The sequence below is a fragment of the Hirundo rustica genome, chromosome 1, assembly GCF_015227805.2.
Source record: "Hirundo rustica isolate bHirRus1 chromosome 1, bHirRus1.pri.v3, whole genome shotgun sequence".
Classification (NCBI taxonomy): domain Eukaryota; kingdom Metazoa; phylum Chordata; class Aves; order Passeriformes; family Hirundinidae; genus Hirundo; species Hirundo rustica.
The window spans coordinates 34,935,169-34,947,407 of NC_053450.1; the positions used below are offsets into that span (position 1 = coordinate 34,935,169).

General features: G+C 37.3%; 1 protein-coding gene across 9 annotated transcripts in view; it reads right to left on the bottom strand.

Moving 5' to 3' along the window:
- The window catches only part of CSPP1 (centrosome and spindle pole associated protein 1), a 63,314-nt gene that overhangs the window by 6,675 nt on the left and 44,400 nt on the right, over positions 1-12,239 (bottom strand). For 8 of the 9 annotated variants that reach the window (XM_040073364.2, XM_040073354.2, XM_040073325.1 and 5 more), the window contains 8 exons: positions 11,962-12,108; positions 11,100-11,204; positions 9,986-10,052; positions 8,451-8,571; positions 7,596-7,741; positions 6,907-7,047; positions 3,103-3,158; positions 1,754-1,817 (listed from right to left, as the gene is read on the bottom strand). In XM_040073364.2, the coding sequence (XP_039929298.1) occupies positions 1,754-1,817; positions 3,103-3,158; positions 6,907-7,047; positions 7,596-7,741; positions 8,451-8,571; positions 9,986-10,052; positions 11,100-11,204; positions 11,962-12,108 (847 nt within the window). The remainder of the gene's footprint in view (positions 1-1,753; positions 1,818-3,102; positions 3,159-6,906; positions 7,048-7,595; positions 7,742-8,450; positions 8,572-9,985; positions 10,053-11,099; positions 11,205-11,961; positions 12,109-12,239) is intronic. The other variant, XM_040073296.2, reaches the window with a different exon arrangement.

Below are 12,239 nucleotides of genomic sequence, written 5' to 3' on the forward strand. Positions count from 1 at the left end.
AAAGCCCAAATAATGCAAAGGACAACATATTTTTAGTTTCTGCATACAGCTCACTTTTGAAGAGCATGGTTTTCATCAGTCATAAATGATCTGGGGGGAAAGGGGAAAAAGGTAGTGGTGGGGAACAAATAATATGTTAGTTTAACTCCAACACCTCACTAAACTGCAAGTACCAGCTGGATGGGAAGAAGGGAAAGTGTGAGAGGACTATAGATATCATGAACCTTATGGAAGTGGTGAATAACCAAGAGCACCCCATTACAGAGATGGCAGATGAAAGGACACAGCTCACAGAAGGCACAGGTTGGATATTTATCCACACAATAGTGCTGATGGTGAGCAGGGATTCAAAAATGCTAATTCCAGTTCATGAAAACCTGTGAAATCAGCTGAGCAAGACTTATGAAAAGCAATCAGCTACAGGTCACTGGAAGCTGGAAGAGTCCTGCATATCTGGCCCGCATCTTGTGCTCCTCTCCATGAGCCTGTCCTGGCTGAGATGGGATGTTTGGCCCCAGCCTAGACTGATGGGCTCTCCTGAGGCATCCTTTCACCACTGAGCTGTACTAATACACCCTAATCCCTAACCTGAAAAGGGAGGTTTTGCAGACTACAGAGAGAACCAAATGCACTGAACACAACTGAAAGCCCCACCCTGTGCTCTTCCCAATGCCAGGTTCTACCCTGTACTCCAGGACTTGTACATTAATAGAACAGGCTTGAATACATTTCAAATGAAAAATTCTGCTTTGAACCAAAGCCAGAGATCATCAGTTTATAGAAACACTGTTTCATTAAAAAGCGTCTGCAGGACACTACTGCATTTCTCAAGCCGAAGAACGAAAACCTTGCAAGATGATTTCCCACAGATGACTAAAAGAAATTTCAAGATACTGAAATGCCTGCTGATGGAAAATAACATGCAAAGGCCTGAGCTGGTCAGGTTTTTCTAGCCCTGTCATTTCTAGTAACTGGAAATAAAACAGCACTTTTACATCCATGCATATAAAGGTTGAATAGAGAGACATTACATGAGGCAGTCTATACAAAAATCTTTAGAAAACAAAATCTTCCACTTCAGATGATGAATAAGTGACAATGGCTGTAAGTATGATGTTGCAAGTGAAATGAAATAATATGTGAACAGCAGAAAAGTGACTAATTTAAAATGAATCTCTATTTTATACTCATATAATCATACTTAAAATCAAGCATGCTTGTAAACCAAAAGAATAACCATGAAAAGAATTGTTGACTGTCTAAGACTTTTGTGTTTCACTATGGACAGATTGCAGTTGTAAGCTGCAATTGCCAATAAATTATATTATTTGCAGCAGAACAATAGAAAAGCATTGCCTATGCTACCATTGTAACACATTTCCTGAATAAATATTAGCTTTTCCTTATCCAAAGCTGGGAAGATGTCAAAAAAAGCCCTTTGACAAGACCAACCTCCCAGACAAAGCACGAAGTACAGAGAAAGATGCTTTCTCATGAAAAGATGTAAGGTGCTAAAGGGCAACTCAGCAGCATCATTACATTTAGGTGTCATCTACACAAATTTATTGCAGTAAAATTTCGTAAATCTCTGCATTTTAATTCAGACACATAACTTCCTAATATTTCATACCAATCACCATAGCTATAACCACTGCAACTTCTAAAACAATAATAATAATTTTAGAGACGCAGCATGAGACTAAACCACGTGTCTGTACACTCACAACATGGTTAAGGGGAGGTGTAAACTCACCAATAAAAGCGCTATCCGATTCCAACAGTGAATTTTTCTGGAATTCATTAGATTCATTCCTGAACTACAAAAGTGAAACAGAAAAAATGGAAATTCAGAGGCTTCAATACATTTCTGGGGCCAAATGATAATTAATGTAAATTATTTGCCAAACTTCTGCAAAGCAAAGAGCAGCTGTACAGTGTAACTATCCTACTATCCCTGACTTTGTGGTTCTAAAACCCAACACATTTTTAAGAAGTCATACTCTCTTTAAGCATTAGGGGTTGTTGTTTTTACTTTTCTGTACAAATCCCATTTGCTGAAATTGTCTACACGTGGCAACTGTTGTGGTAATCTGTGTAACACAGACATTTCCATCAAGAAATTGATCTTTGTCACTCTGCATGAGGTTCAGAACAGTCAGTGCTCAACGTGAGCTCTGCATTTAAGGTTTGTATGAAGTATTGATCAAATGAAGAACGATTCCTTATGTTTAACTTATGTCACCACATACAATCTTTGACATCAAAGCATTAAAATAACAAATTTCTGCATCATAATATCAAGCACTAAGACCAATACTCATAGTTCATTTCATAGTTACAACCATTTGTTACAGAAATCCTACTGAGGAATAATTTATGGTGAAAATCACTCTAAAATCAAAGCAGGAGAAACTAGCAGAGGAAACAGACCAAGAGAAAATAAACCTTTTACTGCAAAGCATTGCTCTGAATGATAATTTCAGGCATTCAGTTACAACCATAAAGTGCATTAATGCTTTTTTTTTAAATTAAAAACTGTTTCATTTCTGTATTTAGTTACAGTATTATCCTCAAGGTTAACATCTTTGCTGCTGCACAGTCTCCTGTTTTTCATTGATTCATATTGCCATGAAATACAATTGAACTCTGTTATTCAGTATTTGGGGTTAGTGCAGGATTCTAATTTGATGGCACTTTATTTTGCTCTTTTCACCAAGTCAGAACATAAACGTTCCACCTGAGAACAGATCCAATCCTTCAGTGCCAAGTGCATCACTTAAACCACCCAAATTCAGAACAACTGCTTCTGGCTTGGCATTTTCTACTAATTCTCACCCCCCAGCATCAATCTAGCATCATCAGAATATAAAATAAGTACCAATGAATATAAAAGGATGAGAGTTAAAGAATCAGGCCATCCCTACATACAAAGATAAGCAACTTGTATGTCAAGTTTAAAGAAGCTGCCGTTTGTGTGGACCAGAAAAAGAAATAAATTAATTTGCTGTCTTGTTAAGTGTCATTCCTTTCTCCAAATCAGTGAAAGACACAGTATTTCTCACTCTTGAAAATGTAATACAATAAAAAACCTTTTATTCTTACCAGGCCCATGGTTTGTGGGTAGCTGTCCAAAGCAGAATCATCTCGATCGTGAAAAGCTACATAGACAAGAGACAAAATGACAGGGTTGCCATTAAAATAGTTAATAACAAAACATATTATATCAGCTTATTTTTGCAAAACTGAAGAGCAGTGTGCATTACATCTTTAAATATACATAAATTCTGCTGAAGGAATGAGCTTTTAAAGCATTTGAATGCAACAATCATTCCAGTTTCCTTATGCAAATCTAAGTAGAATCAGAGAAATCAATCAGAAATCTGTAGTGTATTATTTTTAATCTGTTTTTTGGCTCCTGGCAGGGAAAAACAACCACAGCAGGGACTGCAGAAAACCCCAAGAGTGAATGTACATTCAACATGCTGAGCACACCACACTTCCAGCTTTCAAAGAGAAGTTGAACCAGACAGAGATCGTTTCACAGAGGAAAGTGCTAAGAATATTTATGATTTCATCTAGGGATAAAAAAACTCAGTTCTGGAGAGCACAGAGAACCAGCCAGAAAGTTAAGCTGACAATGACCCAATGCAAGCCAGAAATGCAAAGAAGCAGAACTGAAGTTACTCTTCTTACTTAGTTTAAGTTTTCAAACAAAAATTTAAATTAGATTGTTTTTGAGGCAGAGATGCAAGAAACAACACCTCACTCAGTGTGTAGCTGACCTGTCCAGCACCAGAGCACGTGGGCTGTCAGTCCTCCTGGCCTGACTCCCAGCCCATCCCTGACAAACTGCTCCAGGCAAGCAGCAGCCAGCACTGCAGCACAGCAACATCAAACCCACTCTTGGGGCTTTTCCTCACAACCCCTAAAATAATAATCATCCAGAAGTCTGCAAAAGGCTGCCTCATTTATAGGGACACAGCTAGCATTTAAAAACCTGGCATATTTAAAACACTGATTTCTCAGTTTATAGTTTCATTAACAGTCAACATATTCCTCTTTCACATAAAAACAAACATATCAGAGGGAAAACTATAAAAAGCATGTAAGGCAAAGAACACTTACACATAGTGTGGGAAAAAAGGTATGCCTTTGCCACAACAGCCCATAACACGTTATTTCACCCACAGCATAAAAGTGCATGCTGCTTTAATTCATCTTTCTTTCTGCCTTAAATCAGACAATAAAACCACTCATCTATTTTCAGCCAGAAGAAAATGATGAACTTGCCTCTGAGGAAAATAAACTGGAAACAGAGATGGCAACTAATTCTCTTCCTCAGTACTCAGTGACAGACTATAAAGTTAAATGATGTTGTAAAGTAGTAGGAGTGAAAAAGAGAAAGAGCTGTTTAAGGATCCTCTAGAAGCATCAGTAGAAAATACTTCCAAAAATCAGCTGCCTATCAATTAATCTAAGCTAACTGGAAGAGGCCTTTCCTTGGAAGTCATCATAGAAGCCTACATTATCCATTAGCAGAAGACTGCATGTGCTTGAAATAAATGGAAAAGGCAAATTTGCTTTCTAGCTGGTGGAGGTTTCTCTGCAGAAAATAATAAATAAAAGCTTTCTCAGATCAATCTATTAAAAAATATTCTAATGGTGGAAAACCAGTACCAAGTCCCAGAGAGACCTCAGCTGAAGCCAGTGAACTATCTTTCAGCATTTTAGACAATCTCATGAAGACTGAAGTCAAGCCTATTTGACTACATTCCATTTAAACATTAAAGGATACTCACAACCATATAATTAACAGAGAATGTGATACAGATGTGCTTATTTGCCACTGTGATGTTCTATTATTCATAAGCAATATGGCACACACTGCTTGAGCACAGCTCACCTGTCCAAGATAGAACAGGAATCACATTTACCACACAGCAGGATACTGAACAAAACACAACTGTCACCCTTCACATCCTGGTATCAATTCTGTTCATCTTACAGGTCTGGCAACAGCTAACAGGAGCAAGCCTCAAAGCACCAGTGACCAGAAGAGGCATTCAGTTTTTCCAAAGCAGCATGCAAAAATGTAAATATTTTCCCTCCACATGTGCTTGGTTTTATTTACTGCCCAACTTTCACCTAAGGCTCATGAAGTCTAAGGAGCAATTCCATGGGTGACTGTGGCAAGGTGGGGCACTGTGGAAAGATGCCAGGGGATACCCTGTGCTGGGCACAGCAGCTGCCACAGTGGAGCTGCTGCAGGACACAGCAGGGCCTATCAGTCATGCTTGTGATGCCTCTGCAAACAAATCTGAGAAAGAGCAAAACAAAGTGTGGCAGCAGGACTGAGGACAAACCTGTGAGAAGCAGCCCCGGAAGCACCAAGGCCAGAGAAGGAGGAGGAGAAGGTGCTCAGGTGACAGAGCAGAGATTCCCCTGCAGCCCCTGAAGGACACTGTGGTGGAGCAGGTGGAAAGGTACAAGAAGCAGCAGAGAGAAACTGCTGTGGAATGACCGTAATTCCCCCCTGCCGAGCCTGACATCACTCCTTGCGTCACAGAAGTAACTTGGTACCTGCGGTGGTACCAAGGAAGGGGAGCAGCGATGCTGAGAATGAAGGAGTGAAACTAGGCACAGGAAAGGGGCAGAAAAGGTGCAGACTTCATGCTTTTGATTTTCTGCTATTTAAAGTCAGTCATCAAATATTTAGGCTTATAATAATTAGGTTAATTTTCCCCAGGTCAGGTCTGTTTTGCCCGCAACAGCAATTGGTAGCCAATTTCCCCATCTCCACCTTGGCCATCAAGCTTTATTCTTCCTGTTTCCCCAAAGGGCAGGAGTGAGGAGACATAAGCAGGAGAGCAGCCACATGGGAATCTGGCTGTTAGCAAAGGCTAAGCCACCGCAGAAATAAAGCTACGTTCTCCTCAAAAATTTAGTTAGGCCAGTCTGAATTACAGAGTCAAACACTTTTTTGAGAAATCTCTATCTTACAATCAAAACTGAGCTCATTTGTATTAGGTTTAAGCAACTCTCATAATTTTAAATATCCTCTACAACAACTGGAAATACTGCTCTTTCGTGACTGACTGTAAAAGATACCTGAGTGAACCTTACACTTGGAATTAATTAGTAGCATGCAAAAAAGGGGTAATACATCTACTTTTCACTGCTTCTGCAATATGCAGCCAAAATATTTTCTATGTTGGGCTGTTAATGTTTACTCTCTTAGGATCATCTCTATTTAGCATACAAGCAACATTTTCCTTCCAGAACCTCCAAGGAGTTACAGTATCTCGCGTGTGGTTTCTAAAGCAAAGGCTTTTTATACATACAGGCTTCTGAAACTTTAAAATAGATCAACCCAAGATAATGGAAATAAAAGAAATTTCATCCATTAAAAGGAGACTAAGGTGAAGATACATTGGCTGTATTTTAATCAATTCACAATTCAAAGCCATCCTACTTCCTCCATGAGAGCTCAAAAATCGCTCCATGGAACCTACCTGCTAACACTTTTTTCACAGTTCAGCAAAAGATTTTCACTGTTCTGTAGTTTCCTCCAAGAAACAGTAACAAAACCACTTTTCCCTTACAATTTTTGAAGTATGAGGCACTAGTTAAATAACTTTCAGGGAACCAAAGAGAAACAGTCACAAGTAATTAAAAAAAGAAAACCAAAACTAAGTACAGTACCACAAAAGCTCCCCCAAACACTCAATCTTTTTATGCTTACATTACGATAGACTTTCAGTGTTCTGGTGTTTTACAGTTTCATACAGCAGTGCTGACAGTGCACTTGAAAGAAGTAAAACTAGTGCTAGTGGGTTTTAATTCTTATCAAATACAAAACACGTCATTTCAAAGAGTTTTGCTTATCTCGGAGCATTCATTCCTTACCTTCTGTTTCTCTCCTCATTCTCATTCTGTCAAGTTTCCTCTGCTGCTCCCTCAACAGTGCCTGCTGTTGAATCTCGAGAGTCTGGTCATCTTTTGGAGGATCAGGATACATGTGCCTCAAGCCCATACGTGTTTCAGGATCTAGAGCAAAGACATGAAATTTACATTTTTTTCCCTAAATTAACATTTTTGAAAAGCATTTTTAAAGAGATATCTAAGTTATTAAAAAATCATTAAAAATAATAGTGCGAATGGCAAAGAGAATGAGCAACTTAGCAACGATTTTACAATTTCACTATATTAAAAATATATGTTTTCTGGTAAAGAATAAACAGAAAGTTACACAGAAACGTAATTTGTTGATTGGTAAAAAAAGTCCAACTCAGTCTACTTTCAGTAACACCATGACAGCAAATGCACAAGAAGTTTAAGCAGCAGGGACTAGAAGACAGGGCAGTGCTCCAAGTGATGGTGCAGTGTTGTGAGGCCAAGAATTCCATGGAATTGCTGGAACAGCCCCACAGAGAGATACACACAAACAAAGTACAATGAAGTGCATTGCACGGGCAGTAGATCATGAAGAGCCCAATTTTTATTTTTGTCTTGGAATCTTGCGTGGAATGGAAGATGGAGGAGAAGGACAGATGTTTCCCTACCCTTCCTCATCAGTAACAAGAAGATCTACCTGCCTTTGTATTTAAGCTCGTTAAATTCCCAGATATTCTGTATATTGACAGGATCTTGTGCCTCCTTTAAGGAAGGTCGTCGAGCTGGAGCCTGCAGACGAAGCCTGGCCATCTCGAATATGTCCCTTGGATTCTTCTCTCTCCTCCTGCTTTTGAAAGGTTTGTAAAACAAGCAGAAAGCAATTTAACACCATATTATTAATGAGTTGGGTGGAAGTATAATATTGATAATGTTCAGATCTTTTATCTTTAAATAAAGCCATCAAAACAGGAAAATGTATTTGAAAGTAATGACACTGCATATTGTGTTATAAAAAGAGATAAGCTACTGAAAATAAAAAAAACCCTCAAACTTTACAGAGTGAAACTAAGGCTGGTAATTAGATGTGTCTTCTCCAGCTAATTGGTATGATTAATAACACGTTTTGGAAGCAAACCAAACTTATCAAATAAAGAGAACATGATTTTTCAGTAAGAAAGAACTTCCACAACAGTACAGTATTCATAAGCATATTCAGCAGCAGTAGTACTGCAGTTTACAGGCACAAATTATGCCCTAGAAAAAAAGTAATTAAATAAAATTCTGCCTTAGACATCTGTTTTAGACCACTCCTCAAGACAGAGCATTGCATCTTCCTATCTCACCAGTACAGCCATTCTTACAATAAATTTTAGCAAGAGTCTTGGAGAAAACCCAAACACATTCAAAAAAATTTGAAAAAAAAATTAATATACGAGTTCTACCTTTGTAATTCCATTCCACTCATGTATATTGGCCAACCAATACTATCTAATAATACACAGTAACTAAGTTCCTGTGAAAAATCTAGCTTTTAAAAGAGAAGATTAAATTTTTACCGTGTAATTGGTACATTATCATGACTGGCCACATTTAGCAACTGTTCCTGCAGTCGCCTCTCTTCACTACGAAGCTGTTTCCTCATCTCAGATAATTCGTTTATTACATTCTTCCTTTCCTCTGGAATTTAGCACAAATAATTTAAAAATAAAGAGTGTCAGAGTAGCTTTGCCTCCTAGTTATAAACATATGTAAAAATAATGGGAATAAACAGATATAATGAAACGTTAATTAAAATAAAGATAGTACAAACAAAAGAATTGCAACATTCCATACACTAGAAATTAGATCAGAGTTTATAATTTGAGACAGCACAAGGACCAGAACTCCTGAATGGCAGAAAACATACAAATGTCACTGGAAATGTTTCAGTATATTTAAAAAGGGAAAAGCTGTGGAATACAAGTGGGTGTTGCCAATAAATAGCTTTAATTTGAAATATGCAAACCTACACAGGCTTCAGATAACAGGAGCTGCAGTGGTATCTGCAAGCACTCAACATCTTTCTTTTTCCTGACTCAAAAGTGGGACATCTGTCTGCCTAGTGCAGACTCTTTTAAGTGAATTGGAGCTCTAACTCCAATTTTTAGTACATGCTTATGTTGACTTTTCAGAGCTATGCTGTTTTTTGTGGTCAGGACAGGATTTCTCCACAAGTTAAACCTGTTTCAGAAATTCCTTATTTTCCAAATAACATCATCTGGTATTTTACTGACTTTTAGACTTTAGTGTCCAGAACTTAGCAGGCAAGTAAGTCTTACTAGTTTATATCCTCAAACACGAGACTCAATTTATATGTCTTAATCTCTCTTGTGACAGAAGGTCTGAGTCAATCAATTTCCAATGGCTGCATTAAGAACCACTCTGCCTTCCATTTAGAGGAAAATCCAAACTCCCTGGAATGGCCTCGGGTACTTTCTGCTGCAGGCTAGCATTTGTAGGACATCTCTTACTGCTACATTTCATGTGTTGCTCCTTATACACTTGGAAAAAAGTATCATCAGAAAAATTACTGCTTTCCACCCACATATTGCCAGGATAACCAATATAAGAAAAACAAAGGAGATTCTTCCAGCACACTGGAATTTTAGAACCAGTGAAAGCTAAGAGGAATGAGGAGAGGATTAGGCAGACTAACAAAGGTAGGTAGAATTTGAGAGTTAGAACTGCAATGCTCTACACTCTGTTGCTCTAATCCTTTACTCAGACAATCCAAAACTTTCTCATTTTTGCCATATTTTGGTCACAGAGGTACCATTGTTCCAAGAGATCCAGCAAATCCCCTGCAGACAATTCCACTATCAGAGTTTTTACAAAACCATTTTTCCTTATGATGACGCATACTAAATGCATTTTTATTTTGTCTTAAAACTTCAGACATACCACACTAATACATTGATAGTACTAACAGAAAACACCTAGACAGAAATGCAAACTTTAAAGGACTATTCTTTTGCAGGCAAGAGCAGGAACTGTAATGGAGAACAGTTTTGCTGTAATAGAAAGGGAGCTTGCAATGTAGACAAATACCCACCCAACGAACGCAGCTGATTTCTTCTCGCAGGGACAGGTGGAGAAGGAGCTCTCGGCTGTGCAGGATCCTAGTGATCATCACCAACATGAAATGCAGTTTGTGAAAGCAAGAAATTACACTAAATTTTATTTCCTTATTTTGCATCTAATTTACATTAACAGTTGGAAGTCAGAACAGTAACCTCACACGTTGTGAATGCCTAAGGTTTTTTAAAATCTCATCTTTAAATGTATAATCCAAATTACTATGACAACACCTATAGTGCACTATTCAGAGTTCTAAACAAATCTATTCCAAGTACTGCTAAATAAATAAACTGGCCTACCTCCAGAGCATTCTTCAATTTAGGAAATTTAAGGAAAGCTGTGCTTTGAAGTGTGACATAGAATACTCTCTGAAACTGCACTACGAAGTATTTAGCCCAGTTCAGACAATGAGTGGGTAAAACACAAACAAACAGTTTTTCAATAAAAATATAGAAGTGTAGCCTGAAATTCAAATAGCATAAACAATTACTTAATCTACTCTCTTCTAGGAGAAGTTTATTTTAAAAGCTAAAAAAGCCCCAGAGAAGATTATCAAGTAAAAGAAATGAGAGGTCTCAGAACCATTACAGTAACACATTTGTGATGCAGAGAAGAAAGCAAAGCATATTAGGAGTAATCATCTTCTTGTACTTTCAAAAACATAAAGATTACACAAGAAAGTCAGTAGCTACAAATCAACATTCAACTTCATGCCTGACCTAAGTTCTTCTGTGAGTGAAAACGATGAGCTGCTAGATTATATGTAAATTTTCTTATCCTAAACCTTGAGATCATCAGACCCCCAGTAGGGATCTGGACAGTGCATGCCCTCTCCAAAATAAGGTACTCATTCCTACAGAAAATGCACATGCAGAAAAAAAAATTAAAATAACACCAAAAAAAAATTTCTTCAATACTTGAAATAAAATTTAACCTTAAATTTCAGAGCTGCAAGACTGATTAATGTAATGACTGTCTCGTTACCCAGGGCATTCCAGTAACAACTGGCGAACTTTAAAAATCTGGCACGATTTCATACACTGTACTGTCTTAAATAAAGCAGCAGAAGTTTGCTGTAGCAATCATACTTGTGCATAGTAAGAGAGGCGGCTCTCAGCAGAGGGAATCCTCTCTTCTTTCCTCACTGATTTGTTCTGAAGAGCAGGAATGACGGGTGAAGGTTGTCGTGACAGCTGCAGGGGGGAAACCAAGAACGAAACTATAATCCTACAGCTTCTGAATAAAGTGTTATTTTGGACAGGGAAAGTTTTGTTAGTGTTTTCCCTTTGACAGAAAAAATGTTCCCAAGTGCATAAAATGACTGCAAAAATTATTTCATGATTTTTGTTTTCTACCGATACAAATTTTAATACTTTTTTTCTATGCTGTAGGGTGTTTTTTTCTTAATTTATATTTCAATTACATATCTCTTTCCTCTAGACACTTCCTTTATATCTGTCAATTTTAGAGAAATGACAGAAATCTAGTAAAAAGTTTATAAGAGAGAGAGTTTTATAATTTACATCATAATTCTATGTGATGGATTTCTTACATCATCCAGGTCAAAGGAAAATAATTACCAAAAACACCATTGTTCAAGATGAACAGTCCTCTAATAAACGATTTTATTTGTATTTACACCTTACCAAATGCAGGTCACAGTATTTCACAGTAGATATAAAATCAACTATTGAGTGCAGATTATTATTATCTTGCTTTTACTATTTTTATATACTTGCTTTTACTATTTTTAATGCAAATTTGATCAACAAGTTAAGTTTCTAATGCAGTATGTCTGATTTTTCCATCAGCTGTTCTCTCTGCATTAAGTATACTGCAGTTTGATAAACTGAGGGGAACAACACCAAAGGTAGAAGTTTACAATATCATGTGATTTCCTTAAAATCCAGTTATTTTTAAAACTTGTCTTAGAAAGTCACTTAAACATACCATCTTCTTTTCCTCTTCCATTTTTTCTTTCTCAAAATATTGTCTAAGTTGTTCCTCTTGCTTCTGTTCTTTTTCTTTTCCTTGTTTTTCTGCCTCTTTTCTCCTTTCTTCATCTAACTGAATTACTTCTTTATTTTTTAATCTTCGCTGTAACATAGTTAATACATTAAAAATACTCAATTACTAAGGTTTTTTCTTTCTCTTTGAGAAGTTAAAATTGCACATCAAAGTGATGAGTATGAAATAAAGAAAAAGATATTTCATTTAGTCTGACTTCA